Source organism: Carettochelys insculpta, chromosome 5, assembly GCF_033958435.1.
Source record: "Carettochelys insculpta isolate YL-2023 chromosome 5, ASM3395843v1, whole genome shotgun sequence".
In the NCBI taxonomy this organism is placed as follows: Eukaryota; Metazoa; Chordata; order Testudines; family Carettochelyidae; genus Carettochelys; species Carettochelys insculpta.
The window spans coordinates 13215225-13235545 of NC_134141.1; the positions used below are offsets into that span (position 1 = coordinate 13215225).

The 20321-nt window shown below is 44.5% G+C and overlaps 1 protein-coding gene across 1 annotated transcript in view; it reads left to right on the plus strand.

Moving 5' to 3' along the window:
- The first annotated feature begins 583 nt into the window (after positions 1 to 583).
- Positions 584 to 20321, plus strand: part of LOC142013394 (atrial natriuretic peptide receptor 2-like) — a 68641-nt gene continuing 48903 nt past the window's right edge. The window contains exons 1-4 of the mRNA XM_074994713.1: positions 584 to 695; positions 8764 to 8834; positions 11899 to 11995; positions 14701 to 14833. Coding sequence (XP_074850814.1) covers positions 584 to 695; positions 8764 to 8834; positions 11899 to 11995; positions 14701 to 14833 — 413 coding nt within the window. The remainder of the gene's footprint in view (positions 696 to 8763; positions 8835 to 11898; positions 11996 to 14700; positions 14834 to 20321) is intronic.

Sequence of the window (20321 nt, forward strand, 5' to 3'; positions counted from 1 at the left end):
GCCTTAGTTATGAGATACCACTTGGATGTATTTCACATGTAGGTTCTGGACTGGGATATCTATAAGTCAGTGTGACCCTTCTAATCAAGTTTAGTCATTTAGGTACCTTTTGCTAGTACAAAGACGAATGTTAATTTTTTAACCGTGAGTCTTGTCAGAAGTCTGGATTCCAATTTTTAATTCAGAAAATTGTTTTTTCCAAATGGGAATTTTTCATATGCGAGACGATTCCAGAAACTTTTCCTGTGTCAAGTATCAGAGGGGTAGCCGTGTTAGTTTGGATCTGTAGCAGCAACAAAGGGTCCTGTGGCACCTTATAGACTAACAGAAAAGTTTAGAGCATGAGCTTTCGTGAGTTAACTCACTTCTTCAGATGCTGGTCCTGGAAATCTGCAAGGCCAGGTATGCTCTGGCCTATTTATACCTGGCCTTGCAGATTTCCAGGACCAGCATCTGAAGAAGTGAGTTAACTCACGAAAGCTCATGCTCTAAACTTTTCTGTTAGTCTATAAGGTGCCACAGGACCCTTCGTTGCTGCTACTTTTCCTGTGTCAGTGATTAGCTATTAGATATTTGGTCCTAGATGCCGCTCTTCATTCAGGGCTTTGGACAAGCAGGTGGATTTAAAATTAACACTGGCTTATTGCTAGAGCGTACCACAGCCATTGAGGATTTTCAAAAGTCCCCACTCAAAGGTAAATTGCTCATGGGTTTGGTGGGAGCTGAAGGTCTTCACCTTAATACAGGGTCCTCGGTGAGTATTCATTTACTTTTCTGCCTCATTCTTTACAGCACCAGCATAATGGGGCAGACACATCTTACACCAGATTGGTAACAACAATGCCCATTCCCCTTTTCATGCCACCCCATGCCTTCTGCCTCATGCCTGGCCCTGTGAGCATTCTTGCTATTTATTAGCTTCACACTGAGCCCAGGGGTTAGGCTGTCAATGTTCTCAGAGAGGTTAGTTTAATATTCATTGGCCATCGCACCCATTGACAATATGTCAAGAGCCCCAAAATGACAAAAAACACAATGATTTCTTGCTAAACCATGGCTTCCCAAACTGGGGGGGGAGTGAAGAAATTCCAAGGGGGGGTGCGAGGAAACCCAACCCCCCACCAGTCATTTTCCCACCCCAAGAAAGAGCTGGCCCTTGCTTCCAGCTCTCAGCTGCTATAAAAAGCAGGCAGTTGGCAAAGGCCCATGTGGAGCTAGCTGCCTCCTGCGAAGGTGCGTGAGTGTGGGTTGAGGGGGAAGGAGGAGGATGTGTTTAGATGAGGGGCTGGTGATGCCTGGCTTTGGGGCAGGGGAGGGGTCAGGCAGGCAGTTGACAGGCGGCTGAGGTGGCTGGCCTGTGGTTAAAAACAGAGGTGGGGGGCACGTGAGGGTTTCTCAAAAATCAAAAGAGGGGTGTGATGCTGAAAAGATTGGGAACCCCTGTGCTAAGCCATGAAAAGCCTGGAATCCATTCTTTCCATGCCAGAGATTAATCTGGTAATCCTGACAGGCAAAAATGTCCAAAACGGTGTGCTCCCTATGGAAGAAGAATATGCAGGAAAGGTCCTCAGCGTCTCGCACTATAAATTAATACTCTGAGTCTCGTGGAGTGTTTTTTCTAAAATTTTTAGTGAATAAAATGCCACGTCAAAGGAGCGCATTGACCACCCTGGAGAGTTAAGTCCTCCTCTGTAGTGGCACAACAAACGTCCACACAATGCCTCCCTCACTCACATGAGAAACCAGTTGACACAGGGTATCAGTATCCTGGGCAAGTTCAGTGCCTGGCTAAGACTACCTACAAGGATGCCAGATGGTACCAGCTGTGTTCACAGTTTTGCAGTGTGAGTGAGGGAATAATTTAGGCCACACATTTATCTCATGTACATGAGCAAAGAGCCACCAGACCACCAGGACGGAATCTGAGTTATGAAACTGGACATGAAGAGGAAGAATAGTCTTGTGGTTAAGACACTAGATTGGGTTCAAAAGATCTGGGCTCCATTTATGGCTCTGCCACAAACACACTGTGGGATCTTATTCTCCTACCCTTTGGTTTATCCTGGGTACTTTGACTGTGACCTTTTCAGGGCTTGGGCTGCCACCTATCATATGTTCAACAGTGCCTAGCACATCGGAGCACTGATCTCAGTTACAACTGGCTCTGCCACTGGATTTCTGGGTAACCTTGGGCAAGTTGTTTCAACTCTCTGTGTCCTGTTCTGCATCTGTAAAATGGGGATAATACTGTTTACCTTTTTTGTAAAGCACTTGAGGATAACGGGCTGAAAAGTTGGACCAGAGCTAGCTATTATTATGTTATTGGTCTTAGTTGTTGGTGAAGCATACCACTGCAAGTCCAAGTCTGAATGTTTGTAACTATACACGATATACATAAATACATATACATGATATCTTGGGAGCCAGTACTGTATCTTTACCATTTTTGCTTTGTTTTTGCTTAGTTCAGGTTTCCCACAAAATCTTGAACTTCCTTAATTATCTCTTCATAAGCCCTTTTTTGGAGCTGCCATGCTGGCTTATTGCCTGTCAGCTTTATGCCTTCGTGTAAAACATGTACTGTTTGCAAGCTTGATTAAGTACTCAGTTCCTTCTGCTACAGTTGAGTTCAACTGTCATCAAATATTAATCAGCTAAAACCAAGATTTCAGATCTCTTGGAACAACTGGGAGCCTTGGTGGGTTTGCTTTTATTTTTGGCTAAGTTTGCTTCTGGCCTTATACTTCCCCGAGGCATCTGCCCACACACGCGTGTGAGAGACTTAAATAAGCAGCAAGTTTAATTGTTCAAGGCCAAATCCGCACAAAGACCCAAGTGTTGCAGATGTAGGACAGAGTATCACTAGGCCTCACTTTTAGGTACCCTGCCACCCAATGGCACACAGTCTCGCTTAGTGTACAATGGAGTCCAGAGGGAATTTTGCAATTGCTGCGTTTGGAGCCCTAGTACCATTGCAGATTTCCCCCAGGACTAAATGCACGGAGTGAAATGAGGGCCAAAGAATGGGAAACACTAAAGTCATATGCTAGATGGTGGGGGCGGGGGGCGTCTGAGCCTACCGCAAGGGTTGCCAACCTTTCAGAGAAGAAGAGCCATTTATTTCTTTTGTCTTTCACCAAAATGTTTGGAGACCCATGTCACACGCAAAGCTATTTGTGCACATGCGGAAAGATTGCAGGTATACAACAGATAAACACATCCTGAGCTGAGTAAACTAAATAGGCAATGGAATAAACTGGCCTCTGAGCAAAGGGAGGCGGGGAGGGGCGGACAGCAGCCGTGCATAGTGGGATGCTGCTTGCTCTTCTTCCCATTCCCTGACTGACAGGGAGTGAGGGAAAAGTACACGGCTGGTGCACAAGCCTCCTGTTCCTGGCTGGTGAGAGGTGGGGGCAGAGGAGCCATTCACACAAGCCATGTACTTTCCTCTCACTCCCTGACAGTCAAGGGACCGGAAAGAAGAGCAGATGGTGTTCCAGTACACACAGCTGCCCCACACTACCCTCCCAAAATGGCGTTCTTGGCTCTGGGAACAGAGTTTGGTGCAGGAGAGGGCTGCAGGCTGGGGGAGCATATTGGGCTGCAGGAGGGAGTGAGGGGTCAGGTGGGGGGTTTGGGTGCAGAGTGGAGGGGTGTCTGGCCAAGGGCTGGGTGCTTCCAGGAGTGGTGACTTGACTGAGGTGTGATGTCCTTGCCACTCAACAGAAATACAGACTTGGAGGGGACCTTTATAGCAAAGTGTAGATGCTGCCAGAGTGAGATGGCAGCTGAGGTGTCTTGATGATCTCATTGGCACCTGGATTTTAGATTTAAAGTGGGGATTAAAGTCCTGTTGTGGAGCTGGGGCCAAGTGCTTTTTACGAGGGGCATAAGCATGCTCACTACCCCCCAGTATTCTTGGTGCTTGATCCTGTGAGTAATTCAGCACCTGCTGCCGAATGAGGGCACTTAGTACTTGGTAGGACCAAGACCTGATTTATCCACTTATTACACCATAGCTACATCTACATGTGAAGCCTACTTCGAAGTAGCCTATTTCGATGAATAACGTCTACACATCCTCCAGGGCTGGCAATGTCGATGTTCAACATCGAAGTTGGGCAGCACTACATCGAAGTAGGCACTGCAGGGGAACGTCTACACGCCAAAGTAGCACACATCGAAATAAGGGTGCCAGGCACAGCTGCAGACAGGGTCACAGGGCGGACTCAACAGCAAGCCGCTCCCTTAAAGGGCCCCTCCCAGACACAGTTGCACTAAACAACACAAGATCCACAGAGCCGACAACTCATTGCAGACCCTGTGCATGCAGCATGGATCCCCAGCTGCAGCAGCAGCAGCCAGAAGCCCTGGGCTAAGGGCTGCTGCCCATGATGACCATAGAGCCCCGCAGGGGCTGGAGAGAGAGTGTCTCTCAACCCCTCAGCTGATGGCCGCCATGGCGGACCCCGCTATTGCGATGTTGCGGGACGTGGATCGTCTACACGTGCCCTACTTCGACGTTCAACTTCGAAGTAGGGTGCTATTCCCATCCCCTCATGGGGCTAGCGGCTTCGACGTCTCGCCACCTAACGTCGATTTCAACTTCGAAATAGCGCCCAACACGTGTAGCCATGACGGGCGCTATTTCGAAGTTAGTGCCGCTACTTCGAAGTAGCATGCACGTGTAGACACGGCTCATATGTCCCAATCTACAGAGTCTTTTAGAACTGAATCTACCGAGACACCTGTGAGAAACCTAACCACATTTGTTAATCTAGCTCTCAGCGTTATTTTTGTTTCAACTGTATCTGGAGGCCCCAACCAAGAGCTCCATTGCGCCAGGTGTTGTCCTCCACTGAGAGAAATTCCTGAGCAGTTTGCAACCTAAATCAACAGGACAGAGAAGGGGGTGGAGGGGGGAGAGGAAGAGAGGCACAAAGAACTGCACGGACTCACGCCAGTCAGGAATAGAGTTTTGGGGCAAAAATTCCGAAATAATTTAACATGATTTAGGATTCTCACTCCTGCTTTCAAAAGGGACTTAAGACATCCAGGCTCCTAAGTTCCACTGACTTTCGATGGGCTCCTAAATCACTTAGCTGACTGAAAATGTGACCTTGTCTCCTAAATACCAGTGCAGTGCCCAATGCTTTGGGCCATCCGGCCTCTCCACGATGTACGCCATACAGCTGCTAAGTGCAACCTGGCTGAATCCCGCAGTGGTCCAGCGGGATGGCTCTTACCACTTCCAGCTGAGGTTGTAATGCCGTGGTGTCCAATACGCTCTCTGTTCGCCACATGTGGCCAACTGCACCGCGTGGGGTGGCGAAGCGGCTGGTTAGCGCCACACATGTGGAGCGCTCGCTGCCCCTTGGCCCACGCGCCCCACCACGTGGTGGGACAAGCATGTCATGGCGGCGGCAGAGGCGGCTGCTCCTGCTACTCGCTCGGGGTCACGGGACAGCTTGCACGCCTCTCTGTGAGGAGGCGGGGCTTGTAGCGATTGTTAAATTTCTTTTGGACAACCCTGTTCTAATCATTCCATTTGCAGTCCTCTTTGCAGCAGCAGCAGGAAGCTCCAATCTTTGCTTTTCTGTGTGCTGTCGTTCTGCTCTAAAACCACTAGGCGGGAGTATCAGAACAATCCAAAGACTGTAATTCCACTTTCTTTTATACGCAACTGTAACCAGGCGAGCTGCAAACTAAATGAATTGCAAATGTTCTGGAACTTGAATGTACCAGCCTAGCATGTCTTATTTCAACTAAATCCTCCAAGAGAGACCTTCCAAGGAAAGACAACATATGTGTTAAAACACATCAGTTAATCCTTTTGTTAATATTGATTATCAAGTCACCCTTGCTTTATTGGCTAGTAACAAAGAGGAAGCCGTGCTAGTCTATACACGATCAGAACAAAAAGCAGTCAAGCAGCACTTTAAAGACTAGCAAAATGGTTTATTAGGTGAGCTTTCGTGGGACAGACCCACTTCTTCAGACCATAGCCAGACCATGGTCTGAAGAAGTGGGTCTGTCCCACAAAAGCTCACTTAATAAAGCATTTTGCTAGTCTTTAAAGAGCTACTTGACTGCTTTTTGTTTTGCTTTATTGCGTGCCTCTTCCCGTGTTCCTGCCTTTTTCTCTCTCAAATGGTCCCCTTCAATCTGTTAAGTTATTTCTGTCTTTCTTTTTAAGTGTTCTGTCAAAATAATTTTCTCTAATTACAGCTTAAGCTTATCTGTTTTCTATCCAGGGACTTTATCCTGCCTAGAGCGAGGAGACAGGTAAGAAATTATGTGCGACACTTTCCACATTTTCTAAATATGTTTGAATCCAGGGATCAGCATTTTTACGGGGAGTCTTGTGGGCCACACAAGCAAGGCTGTGGCTGTGGTGGAGCCAGAGGGAGGAGCCTTGAGGAGCTAGAGGGACCACATACATTGGGTGAGTCTTCTTCTCAGAGTCCTGGGTTAAACAATGGAGCAACCAGGGGTCAGCAAACAAGGTTAGACAAAAAAAAAAAAAAAACGGAAAAGGGAGCATGGATAAAACTTGTAGGCAGCTTTCTGCATGTTATCAGCCTCTCTTTCTTCAGAGGACTCCTTTTATGAAACCCCATCAGGATTTCTTTTTTGGGTTATTTGGGGCAAGGTATAGGCTGGGTGGCCCATCCAACCCTACTGTCAAGTGAAGTGAGCATGAGTATGATTAATACAATCATTATGAGTGACGTTCCCATGGAAGGGGAGGTGGGGTAGATAGACTGGAGAAGAAAAAGTAGGAAAAGTAGAGAAAATCCTCTCCTGAGGGAAAGGACCTCATGGAATGGTGGTCTTTAGAGCCCTCCTCAGCAGACGCATCTAGGACTTGGCTGCTCTTTTCAAAGGCTAGAGGTTCTCAATCATCCGGCCCTTTACTTCCGAGACAGCAACTGCCACCTCCAGATCTGGCATCACTTCAGATCCAGCATGTGACTGTGGACGTCCCCAGAGTGCTCTGAGAGTTCAGCGAGGACACTTCATTTGCCAGCTCCATGGACCAGGGTGAGGTGGTCCAATCCAGAAGCCCCCTCGAGCCAGTGTACATATCCAGGCATTCACTGCAGGCCATCCATCCAGGGTAACAAATAAGGTGGCATAGCTGTTCACTTATCAGAATCCAAAGGCTCGGTTGTATTCTTATTTTTCAATACTGAAGTGTTGGCTTCTGCCACAGGGTGTCTGTCCACCCAGGCACCCCAGTGGGTGAGGAACGTATTTCCCAGAAGTGTTGCTCGGAAGTTACAGTGCAATAAACTGAGCAATGCACTAAGGAAACTGGGACAGTGTTGGCAAGGAATTATCTTAGGTAGGGAAGAATGGGAGGACCATGGAAGAATCCCTTAAGAGAGCCATAATTACTCCCACCACAGTCTCACCCTTTATCCCTCTTCTAACATAGGAGAACTACACTGGATTCTGCAAGGGTAGGAGCAATACCAGTGGTCAGCCCTCTCTTCAGGGCTAGGGTTGTGCCTAGGGTTGTGCCCATCTGGGTGGGGGGGTCCCTCCTTTTAATTCCTCCTCTAGTCCTGGCTGGATTAGCAGGTGCAGGAGGGTGAGGCCACTCCAAGACAAAGTAACTCCTTTATGTCTTCCATGCTAGTGCAGGATTTATATATCCTGTGACAGGGCCAGCTAGGATATAGCTAACAGGAATATAGGCTACTTCCTCTTGGGTTTCTTAATGGTGCCTTTTTTGTTATTAAATCCAGAAATTTATTTTCCTCATACATTAAAAATTACTCTTGACCATCCTGCGTATGACTCTGGAAAAGGAAGTTCTCAGCTACCTGTTTCATGAGCCATCCGTCTTCACCAAACAGTTACATGTGCTTTAAACCCTCACAGTAAGTGTGGGAAACCCTCTTTTTTAATGCTGCCCAGCTCTTACTGATTTTCAGCTTATTATCAACACAGGAGTCATCTCGGAAGCTTGTATATCAGACCAAACATACCCAATGTTTAGGATGGAGGATTCACATCAGGAATTTTGGTCTGGGTGTATTGGTGGGGAAACACAGTCTAATATTTACAAACATTTATTTCAGTAAAGAACACAAACATCCTTTATGGATATTTATAACTCTTTTTATTGTTTTTTTTGCAAATATTTGTGTCCACATTGTTTTGTTTACTAAAATATTCAGAATCTCATGAATACTGATATGAATGTGCTCATACAAAGATTTAAACTGGACTTCCTCATACGTGAGTCTGGAAATCTCTGTAATTACTCTCTGTGGGATCCTAAAAGTTAGTTAACCAGTTAGGAAACTGAAGCAAAGCTATGTGGCTTACTTAAATGGTCAGCTACACACACAGCAAATAATATACAGTTAACACCCAAAGACACCCCAAGCAGTTTGCAAACAACCCATAGACATAAATATGTCAGCCTACAAGCCAGTTTGTGTGAATTGGTGAAATTCCATTGAAGTCAACGGAGCTTCTTTTTCTATTGAATCATTCAGCCGCTCTTTATAGAGACCAAGCTAAGTGAGTATATTACAATAGGGTATTGTAGTGACCTGTGTCACTAAATGAAGTCAGCGGTTCCCTGCTGATTCACACCAGAAAATCAATCAGCTTTGAGTGACAAACAACCTGAATAAGTTAGTAAAAATCAGGCTCGTCTACAGATAACTTGCAATAGAATAAGGAGCAAAATGCATTGACTAAACAATCCTACTGAATACAAGTCTCTCTGTTTTGTTTATAAAGGGATAAATAAAGCTATATCTGAGGTACGTTTTCGAGATTTCTCTCAAGTTCTTTTTGATTCCCAACATCAAGTATGAATGTGAACTGTGAGATTGTGCCCATGCACATTTCCTTGTAAGACTTTCCAACGCTTAGAGCAGGGGTGAGCAAACTTTTTATGCCAGGCCCCTCCTTTCGTCCCTGCACTTAGCAGGGTCCCCCTGGATGGCCCTGGAAGTGAGTGACTGTCTCCCAGACGTGATGCGCTGTGTTCCCGCCGTGGCGGTGGAGGCCGCGGGGTGGGCCGGGAGGCAAGGAGGCCAGCGTGGCGGCGAGGGAGGCGGGGGGGGCCATGGGGGTGGGGAAGGGATGGAAAAGATTAGTGGGATCATTGGTCTGGGGTGAGATTTTAGAAGTCTCAGTGAAACATAACAGCCCAATGCTGGGGAGCCAGGTTAAAGGAGCTTCTTCTCGCCCCACCCTGCACACCGTCCTCCAGCTTGCTGCTGTGCTGGGGGAGTAGGGGTCCCTAGAGCAGCAGCAGTGGCAGCACAGGCAGGGGCAGGCAAAGTACCACTGGCACCCCACAGGTTACCCGAGTGCAGCCTGGCAGAGTGGGGAAGGGGGCGGAGGAGGCTGCCCCACGGCCCAGCAAATGGCAGCTGCAGGACTCACAGGGGTGGGCTGTGCACCGGGCTGTGCCCATGCATGGGGCAGGAGTGGGGTGGGAGCTGGGCTGCAGGAAGGTAGTGACAGCAGCACATGTGCATCCCCGGCTCACAGGGGGAGTGTCCCATTGCAAGTGAGAGTGGGTGGGGCCCATGTGTCACCTGCGCTCCCTCCCTCAGGGCTGGCTTTGTCCCTTGGTAATAACATGGCAACTGCGGGAAATGCAGGGAGCAGGACATTGCTGCTCCCCCTTTACAAAATGTTATGCTTCCCCACCCGCAGACTTTGTGCACCACTGGCTTTTAGGACTTAATTTCACCCTGACCTATTGGGCTTGCAATCCAGATTTACAGTGAAACGCAGCATAAAACAAAGTGCAGGAGGTGCAAGCTTTTAACCGAAGAAACCTGCCACTCCGGAGCCACATGAGGCTCTTGTAGGTCTTCTTTGTGGCTCCTGATGCTATAATTGCAAAGTAAAAATAAGAGAAAACCCTCCTGATTAGTTTTGGTATGTCGGTGAACGTCCAAAAGCCCAGCAATGAACAGCTCATATCTAAACTGCGAATGATATGAGATCTTGAAACGCTAACTCCTCCTTTGATATGTGCAGTACATTGTGGGCTCAGCGTGTGCTGTTCTTAAAATAGGGGTTACAAAAGTATGGTTTGATGTTATTTATTAAGGACTGTCTCAACGCATTGCTGCTCTTGAAGGACTGAGTTTTTCACCGAATTTGAAAAAAAAATGGCTCTCCGGGTTGCCAACCCCTGGCCTAAGCCTACCAAACCAACAGACCACGTCCTGGATGTGCAGAGGCAGTGTGCTGCCAATCAGACGCAAGTGGCTGGGCTGAAGGCAGGGGTGCTTGGGTGGAATTCTGTGGCTTGTGTTATGCAGCAAGTCTGAGCAGATCAGAATATTCCCTTCCGCGCTTAAAATCGATGAACCCATCTTACCCCAGCCCCAGCCTGAATTTGCCTGCAATGGTTTTATCTGCCCCCTGGGAAATTTCCTAGCAGGGAACAGAGAAGACCTGACAATCAGGAGCAACAGGGGTTAGGGACTAAAAACCTCACACTCCTATTCTTGTCCAGTTCTGAGAGAAGGAGAAACCATTCCCCCCCCAGCACCTGGGCTTTTGGAGGTTGGCTGCCAAGCCGCCCTGCCATGGAGGAGGGGGAGATTCCCACCCACAAAGGGAAGAGGGAGGGAAGACAAATAGCTGCAGCAGCTAGACCCCTGATAAACACCTGGCTGGCTAGAAACCTGTGGGAAGGGGAGAACCCAGCTGAGCTGCAACAGCAGCAGCAGTCCTGAGGCTAACTGGGCTTGATGGCTATTTGGGACCATGGGAGCTGCCAAAACACCTGCCCCTGGGCTCCGAAGCCTCCTCAGTTTATTGGTAGGTAAACTGCATAACTCCTGCTCCTAGAGTCAGCAAATAGTCAAGAGATTAATAATATTTTGTTACAGTGCTGTTGTGACTAATAGTTCTTAGTTACTGATTGGTCCTAACACAGTCTCTTTCACTAATAGAGAGAACAATAATAATAGGTGTAAAATGCCTAGGAACAATTGGCTCTACTCTCCTCCACTTGCATACAGGATACTAATGGCAGAATCGATTAGCAGAAAGCATTCTGTTCTGTAATGAATAGGAAAATCAGGAGGCTGTGTTGCATTCAATGCTATCAATCGAGTGGAACACTAAACAGAGAATGCATTAGAAGACTATATGCTGGTCATTGTTTTACTAATATGTTGACTATAACAGAAGATATAAGAAGAATATATCCTCTTCTATTTTGTGCTGTACTTCCAATACTTAGAACGTGTTCCTCTAACGTACTCTGCTATTTATCATATTCCTTTACTAATACCTAGAAATAAAGCAGAATAAATTTTTCTAATCGATTTCACTATATAAAATATATCGTATAACATATCCTGCTGCTTTCTCTGCTATATACTTTGTGTACTGTTTGTTGTGATTACTATAGTTTACTTTTACTAGTACATAGTATGCATTACTAAAGGACTATTAATCAAATTTATAGTTAAACATGTTTTTGACATTCAAACATATATTATATTTTTGTATAAAAATGCCCTTAAGAAAAAAGGAGATTATTAAAAAGTCTTAAAAATTAAAAGGAAAGGAAAAGAAAAGAGGGTTTGGCTGGACAGCGACATCTAAAAAGCATTCATAAAATGAGCTCTGTTTAATCCAAACACACAGCTGGATTAGCAGAATTCCTCTTTTTGTTTTAGAAATAATTTCCGGGGATATATGTGCGAATGTAATGAACCTATCCTCTAGTTTCTGAGCATTTAGGTTATTCCTGGCTGTGATTTTTGTTCAGAAAGTTGGTGTGACAAGGAAAAGTATTTGTGGTTTGCTTTTTGTTTTCTCGGTACGTAATTTGTAGTCAATGCCCCTCCCCATGTGTTTCAGGCTTTTTGGGGTGTTTTTTTTCCATCGCAGGTCATATTAGTGGAGGGATGGCATGATCTGGATAACAGCGACTATGATTGCTGGCCCCTGGAGAAACCAGATGAGTATAACATGCTGGACTGTGGAGGTAAGTGGTTCCCCATACCTGCTTAGGGAAGATCGTCTCTGCATGCAAGAAAACAGATAAGATCTTGAAAAGTCAATCAGAATAATTCCTAATATATCTCAGGTCTCAAACCTAGCAGAAAGTATTTGAATCAGCAGCAACGTCTCTTTCCAGATGAATTAAGTCAAAGGCACTGGCCAGCACATATACACTTCAGAATAAATATTTGTCTGGAGCTCATCTGTTCTAAAGACAACATAATTCAGATGATTAAAAAAGATGAAATCATTGTCTTCAAGCAAGTAATTTTGTGTAGCATTAGAAAAATCTAAAGCAGCCTAATCAAAACAAAGCAAACAGTCAGCCCCTCATTGCAGCCAGATTGTATTTAGTACTCGTTTCAATTCTGCAATTCCTGTTCCAGGTTGGATGGTGGGGGGCACACTTCATTTAAACACTAAGCCAACTAATTCTCCATATTCGTTTTCATGCTTTGATGCCATAGCCCTCCACTTCTATTCAATAGGCACAAATAAAGACTCTCAGATCTTGCACATATATGTATAATACTTTGAAATATGAGTTTCCGGTGCAAAAGAATCAGAAATGGAAAGGCAATTTGTTTGAGGTCTGCAAATAAATAGTTTTATGCATGTTGGAAAAGGTTAGGATGAAATGCAACAACTTTTGACATACTGCTTTAAAGAGAAATTATGGGACCCAATCCTACAAGCTATGTGCTGGTAAAACTCCCATAGAAGTCTGTGCATGGACTGTATGTTCAGGCTCAGAATATTACATGATAGTGTTAACATTGCCTCAAAATTCAAATCCAATGGTGAAGTTCAAATACTATCACCTGGATGATCTCTCCCCTGTTGTATATACCATCTGTTACCCATGATTCAAATAAGTGTAATGCAACTCAAGTTTTTTGAAACAGTGAACCAAAATGTAAAATGAATGTAAAAGGAAATAAAGAATAGATGAGGGAGTGGGGAAAGTTGACAGGTTGTTTCCTGCTACCCTCATGAATAAAGCTATTACACTAATCTGTGCTCTTGTAACCAATATGAGAATGAGCGTTCAGTTTTGTACAGTTTACGTAAAATGCCTTTAACAGCTTCTAGATGTGATGAAAACCGGGCTAGAGGCAGAATGTTATGTCTCTTACTGCTATAAATCATGAACAAAACCATCTTCTTTGGTGTGGAAATGCATTTATGTGGGAATAGTATTAAACACAGAGCTTTGCTGCTGTGGTGAATCTTTTTCAAGAAAAAAAAAGCCTTTTAATCTGCAAAAATTATTTTGACCTCTCACATAGCTGCCATGAAGTGCTCTCAAGCTAAGCAATTATTTTACCTGCCAATTACTTGTAAAATCTGGATAGAATCAGGGGTGAAAGTAACTTAAAATTTCTTAGAGGTCCTGTCCTAATGGAACCTGGGTCTCTGCCAGCCCTTTAAGTACTTTCCTGCTGGCTTTTGATGTGGTTTAGCCAGCTATAGCCAGAGCTGCGCACAAAGGCTCACCAGCTTCCTTTCACCTATGGCTAGAATATTATATACAGTTTAGGATTTTTTTCTCTTCTATCATATTGATTATTAATTATTTGTTATGATTGTTCCTCTAGTCTGTTGCCCCAAAAGGGTTGTTTCTTTTGAAAATGCCCCTTTTTATATAAAAAAGGGAATTCTGTGCTGAAACAAATCACTTAAATCACCAACAGTGGTCAAGTAAAGAATATTGTAATAAAAGAAAACTCCAGTGTAATAGGAAAGAAGTTCTAATTACAGGTTGAATCTCTCTAACCTGGAATTCTCTTCTCTGGCAACATCCATAATCTGGCATGATTTTAGGAGGCTAAACAACCACTTACGGCTGTGGCCAAGTTTCCTGTGGTGCCATAAAGTTTGTTTACAGGCACCAGTCCTGGCTCTCGGTGTTCTGTGCTGTTATTTAGCTGTAATTTATCCCAAATAGCTTCTAAGAGCCCAGTAAGCAGTGGAAGTGTTGATAATGTTCTAGACAACTTTGACCTCCTGTGGTCTGGCAAAGTCTCTCATCCAGCACCAGGCAGGTCCCAAGGGTGCCAGATGAGAGAGGTTCAACCTGTACATCTAAGTACAATGGAAAGGAAGTCACTACAGAATAGAAACCCTTACTTGTGTGAGTAATCCTGTTTAAGATGACTACTTGTGGAAGCTGGGACTATTCATGTGCTTAAGGGTTTTCAGGGACTGGTTCTATGAGAACTAATGATTCCCACTGCTTTGTTCAATGAAATCTTTAGAAAAAGATAGACTTTATGTACAGCTTGATATAAATAACTGTGCCTAGCAGGAAAACAGTGTGAATCAGGAATAATGTTCCTGAAGTCAGCCGTATTACACTGGAGTGAAATTGGTACAAGTCAGAATAAGATTAGCCCTTGCTGAGCAAAGCAAGTAGGGTTTGTCCTAAATTTCCAAGTTCTTTCATTAGTTAGCTTAAATACTGTAGACAAAAAAAATCAAAAAACACTTCCTCTCTGTTAGGTGCTATCTTGGACCCGCCTGTATACTATACTAGGGGGAATGATTTGGCCAGCAGCGGTAGCAGGAACATTTGTGAAAACATCTCCATTTCAATTGAATTTCTGCTCCAGACCGATTTGTCCAGCAGCATGCAGCTACAGTAGGTTAAATCAAACATAGTGACCCAGAACTGCACATTATTTCTAGGTCTTGAGATGGCCTGGGTCCAGAGACCTCCCGAAAAGGCTGTGAGTGGGGAGTTCTTCAATGTCACCTACGCCGTCTTTGCTTCAGATCGCTTTTACCACTATGCTGTGCAGAACGGAATCCTCTCTCACAGGTACCGCCTCTGCTGGAGGCCCTCATCGTTTTCAGAGAAACGTAGTGACCTGTATACTCCTTTATATGCAGATGTTTTCAATACTGTGACTGTCACAGGCTCTGGAAGCATTTCCCCCGCCTTTGGCAATTTCCCTGCTGCTCTCTGGCTAGGTGCAGGACATTACTACAACATACATATTTTTAAGTCTCATAGACTCAGACTTTAAGGTCAGAAGGGGCCATCGTGATCACCTAGTCTGTCTTCCTGCACTCTGCAAACCACAGACCCTCACCTACCTCTCCTTCATTAGATCTGTAACTGCTGGCTGAGTTACTGAAGTCCTCAAGTCGTGGCTTAAAGACTTCAAGTTACACAGAATCCACTCCTCTCTCCCTCTGTCTCTCTCTCTGGGAAGCTACTGTCTTGTCTACACACAGTCTTGCACCAATTTAACTAAGCCAATTTAATTCAGTTTAGTTAAATCAGTGCAAGTTTGAATGAACACACTCTTGGCTTGGTTTTGGAACGGCTTATGTTGGTTCAGTTTACATCAGCTCCTTTCTGCTTTGGGCTGAATCAACATGGGCCACCTTCAGCTGAAGCAGAAGTGTCTACATTCGGTTTTGCATCAATTTAAGTGAACTGATCGAGCCAGTCTGATGCAAGTTTGTGTATAGACAAGGTATAAGTGGATTCCAGTCCTGGCCAATGTTTAGACCACTGTATTAATATCACTGGTGATCATGTTGACCAATGTTGTCTGATTGTTCACTAGCACTTCCCCATCAGACTCTCTGTTCCATCCCTTGTTTCTTGTTTTATACTTACACTGTAAGCAGGGCTGATGACAGACTTTGTCGGGCCCTGGGCAAGGTGGGGGTGGGGGTGGGGGTGGGGGTGGTTCTGGGCCCCCGAAAGGGGTGGGGCCTCAGCAGCCATTCAGCGCCGTTCTATGTGTGCCTCTCGGGGTTCTGGCGATGATTTAAAGAGCCCAGGACTCCAGCCACTGTGGCAGCAATGGCTGGGAGCCCCAGGTCCTTTTAAATGGCTGGGCCTAGGGGCAGCTGCCTACTTTGCCTCCCTCCCACTCCCCAGCCCATCTGCGGGCCTGACTGTAAGTCTTCTGGAGCAGGAACCACCTTTTTATCCTGTGCTTGCGCAGCAGGGGCTCGGCCCATGACTGGGGCTTGCACATGCTACAGTACCACAAATAATAATTTGCAATGATAACAGCAATTGCTGCTGCTGAACAGTTGGGTGGCACACTTACTATTATCTTGGTTACTCATCTCCCCCATCCTCAACCCAGCCTGCTTGTTTCAAACCACTGTTGTGTCTTACCATTTACATTCTGAGCGCACTGGGCGACGGATAGGTTTGTTCCCTGTCCAGCACACTGTGACCACACTTGGCTGTAGCCTATTGATCCCAATATGAGTAATAACAATAGTATTTTTAATGCACATTGCACACAGTATGGAATCTGGCCTGGAAGTTGAAACCAAAGACAGACTTTCATGGGTCCAGAAATTGTTCTAGTGTGCCTATCTCAGAACGCTTACAGAAATGTTTACAAATGTAACTGGGTATAATAAAGCAAAACCAAGGGATTAACGTGATGCCACTGTAATGACAAATATAAAAGCCGATCATCTTGCCACATTAGATCACTGAGATGCATATTTAGGTCCCACTCATGTATTGTGATACAAGCAAAGCAGCAGCCCACCCCTGGATCAGCAACTCTCATCTCACCATCATCTATGTTGTTTTTACGTCTTTGATGCATTTAAAAAGATGATAAATGAAAAAAAATCAGATACACAGAAAATGTTCCTTTATTCTCCAAGATGTCCTTTTTCAAAGATTCAGTTTGTGAGAGTTGTTCTTCAGATAGAATTCTTTTTATTTGTTATATTTTCTTTAATGTTTAAACCTGCCAGTCATGATTGTTAGGTGGGCTGGAATTTTGACAGTAAAGGTGGCTTTATCATGACATATTTCATTCATTTGTGTACTGAGGGATTTTGCATCAACTTCAGTAATAGATAAACTATTCTTACATTTCCCCCAAAATATTTACAGCTATAATGTCATAGCAACAAATTATAGCATTGTGATGACATAGCCACAAAATAAACTTTCTCCAATAGCTGAAAGTAGAATTATTGCTACAGCCTTTCTAATGGGATTTGTATTCCTAAATCATTGAATCATAGCACTAGGAAGAACCTCAAGAGGTCATCTAGTCCCATCTGCTGGTAGGACTATCATCTAGACCATCCCTGACAGATATTTGTCTAACCTACTCTTACAACTCTCCAGTGATGGAGTTTCCACAACCTCACTAGGTAATTTGTTCTGGTGCTCAACGACCATGACAGTTAAGAACTTTTTTCTAATGTCCAGCCTAAACCTAACTTGCTGCAACGTAAGTCCATTGCTTTTTGTCCTATCCTCAGAGGTTAAGAAGAACATTTTTTCTCCCTCCTCCTTGTAACCTTTCACGTACTAGAAAACAAGTATGTTCCCCCTCAGTCTTCTTTTTTCCAGTCTAAATAAATTCAGTTTTTTCCCCCAGTCTGCCCTTATAGGCCATGTTTTCTACAGAGTTAATCATTTTTGTTTTTCTTCTCTGGACTTTCTCCGGTTAGTCCACATCTTTCCCGAAAATGTTGCCCCAGCTGGACACAGTACTCCAGTGGAGGCCTACTCAGCATAGAGCAGAATTACTTCTTATGTCTTACTTACAGCACACCCGCTAATAGCTTCTGGAACTATGTTTTCTTTTCTTTTCTTTTTTGCTTTGTAACAGTGTTATACTGTTGACTCATGTTTAGCTTCTGGTCCACTGTGACCCCCAGATCCCTTTCCACACTACTCCTTCCTTGGCAGTGATTTGTATGTGTTAAAAATGACTGTTCCTTCATGACTGGTGTGTTTTGCATTTGTACATATTGAATGTCATCCTGTTTACCTCAGACCATTTCTCTGGGTTGTCCAGATAATTTTGAATTATAATGCTAGCCTCTGAGGCACTTGGTAACCCCTTCTAACTTGGCATTATCCTCAAACTTCAGAAGCATATTCTTTATGCTATTTTTAAATCACTGATGAAGATATTGAACAGAAGTGGACCCAGAACTGATGGCTGCAGGACTCCACATGTTAAGTTTGCAGATGATACCAAGCTGGGAGGGGTTGCAACTGCTTTGAAGGATAGGGTCATAATTCAAATTGATCTGGACAAACTGAAGAAATGGTCTGAGGTAAACCGGATGAAGTTTAATAAGGACAAATGCAAAGTACTCCATGTAGGAAGAAACAATCAGCTTCATACATATAGAATGGGAAGTGACTGTCTAGGAAGGAGTACTGTGGCAAGGGATTTAAGGGCCATAGTGGACCATGAGCTAAATATCAGTCAACAGTGTGATGCTTTTGCAAAAAAGGCAAATAAGATTGTGGGATGTATTAACAGGAGTGTTGCAAGCAAGACACAAGAAGTCATTCTTTCACTCTACTCAGCGCTCATTAGGCCTCAGTTGGAGTATTGTGTCCAGTTCTGGACACCACATTTAAAGAAAGATGTGCAGAAATTGGAGAAGGTCAAGAGAAGAGCAACAAGAATGATCCAAGGTCTAGAGAACATAAGCTATGAGGGAAGACTGAAAGAACTGGGCTTGTTTAGCTTAGAAAAGAGAAGACTTAGAGGGGACATGATAGCAGTTTTCAAGTACCTCAAAGAGGGTTACAAGGAGGAGGGAGAAAAATTGTTCTCCTTGGTCTCTGAGGATAGGACGAGGAGCAAAGGAGGTTTAGATTAGACATTAGGAAAAACTGCCCAACTGTCAGGGTGATTAAACACGAGAATAAGTTACCTCGGGAGGTTGTAGAATCTCCATCGCTGGAGATATTTAACAGCAGGTTAGATAGACATCTTTTGGAGGTGGTCTAGATGGTGTTTGGTTGTGCCAAGAGGGCAGGGAACTGTACTCAATGACCTCTTGAGGTCCCTTCCAGTTCTAGTGTTCTATGATTCTGTGATTCTATGCCCCTCCAGCATGTGACCCACTGATAACTACTCTCTGGGAATGGTTTTCCAATCAGCTATGCACCTACCTTATCATGGCCCTGTCTAGGATATACTTCCCTAGTTAGTAAATGATTTAAGAATGCTTGAAAATTCAACTCTGGCTATATCAATAATACATACAGGTATTGAACACTCAAAGAGAGACACCTGAGGCCCCAGTCCAACAAGGTGTTTAAATATGTGGCTCTCTTCAAGCGGGAAAGTAGCCGCATTAGCATCAGGGGGTTCTGCCTTGCTTAAAGTGCCTGGTCCCAAGTTCATTGTAGTTCACAGGAGTCATTCCATCGACTTCCAGGAGCGTTGGATTGGGTCCAGAATGAGGTACGTACTTACGTGCTTTGCTGAATGGAGAGCTTAGAGTTCAGGGATTAAAGGTTAAAAGTGCCCATGGGACATATTTTCAAAGGTAATTACAGGCCTGAAGATGCAGATAGGTGGCTAGTGGGATTTTCAAAAGTGGCTATGCAGGCCTGATGCCTAACTCCTATGAGGAGCTAGGTGACTTAGGTGCCTCTCCTGCTTCAGTGCTTTTATGAATCCCACTAGCCACCCAACTGCATTCTTAGGTGCCTAAACTCTTTCATAAATGTGGCCTTAAGACATTCTTGAAAAGTTGGCTGTAGGTCAAGCTTAACTCTCTCCCTTAAAATGTATTCTCCTTTTATAACACTACAAATTACTTGTCAGTTAATATAATTCGCAATTTTTCCTATAGGTTTGAATACAGTAACAATACACTGTATAAAGATTTCAGATTTTAAGTCTCAGTCATAGCTAAGTTTGAAAGAAATACGTCAAATGGTTTTGAAGTAAAGAATGTTTATAATGGAGCGTCCTGAAGTTCAGAGAGATAATCACTCATTTGAGATGTGTCAGTGATTGAGAGTAGAAATGGGCAAATGAGATGGGAAAAACTGTTGACTTTTTTGGAGGGGAATCCCTTTTTGTCTGTCTTTTCTGAAACTTTTACACCTCAGAGTTTCAAAGGCCTCAAATCAGTTCCCAGCTCAACTCACAAAGTCCACTTCTAGATCGGAATGACTTGAGATCACACTTTCACATAGTAGAAATTTTACATATACGTACCATAACAGTGATCCATGGTTAATTTGGATACAGCTATAAAATGTGTGATCCCCTGTAGTCACTCAGGAAATCACTTACACACATGCAATAAGGTGTGGATGAAAGTGGCCAGGGATGTAGCCACCCTGGTTCCATCACCAGGAGTTGCATGCACCAATGCAACCAAGATCCCCTATGTGGTGATGTAGTGAGGTTGGAGGGCCAGACTCAGGTGTTGGCAGCTGCTGGAGGACAACTAGCTGCCAGACTTTTTCCTGCCTGGGACGAGATGATAGTTCAATTGTCAGCAGTGATCCATGGCTGTGGGGCTATTTCCACACAGAG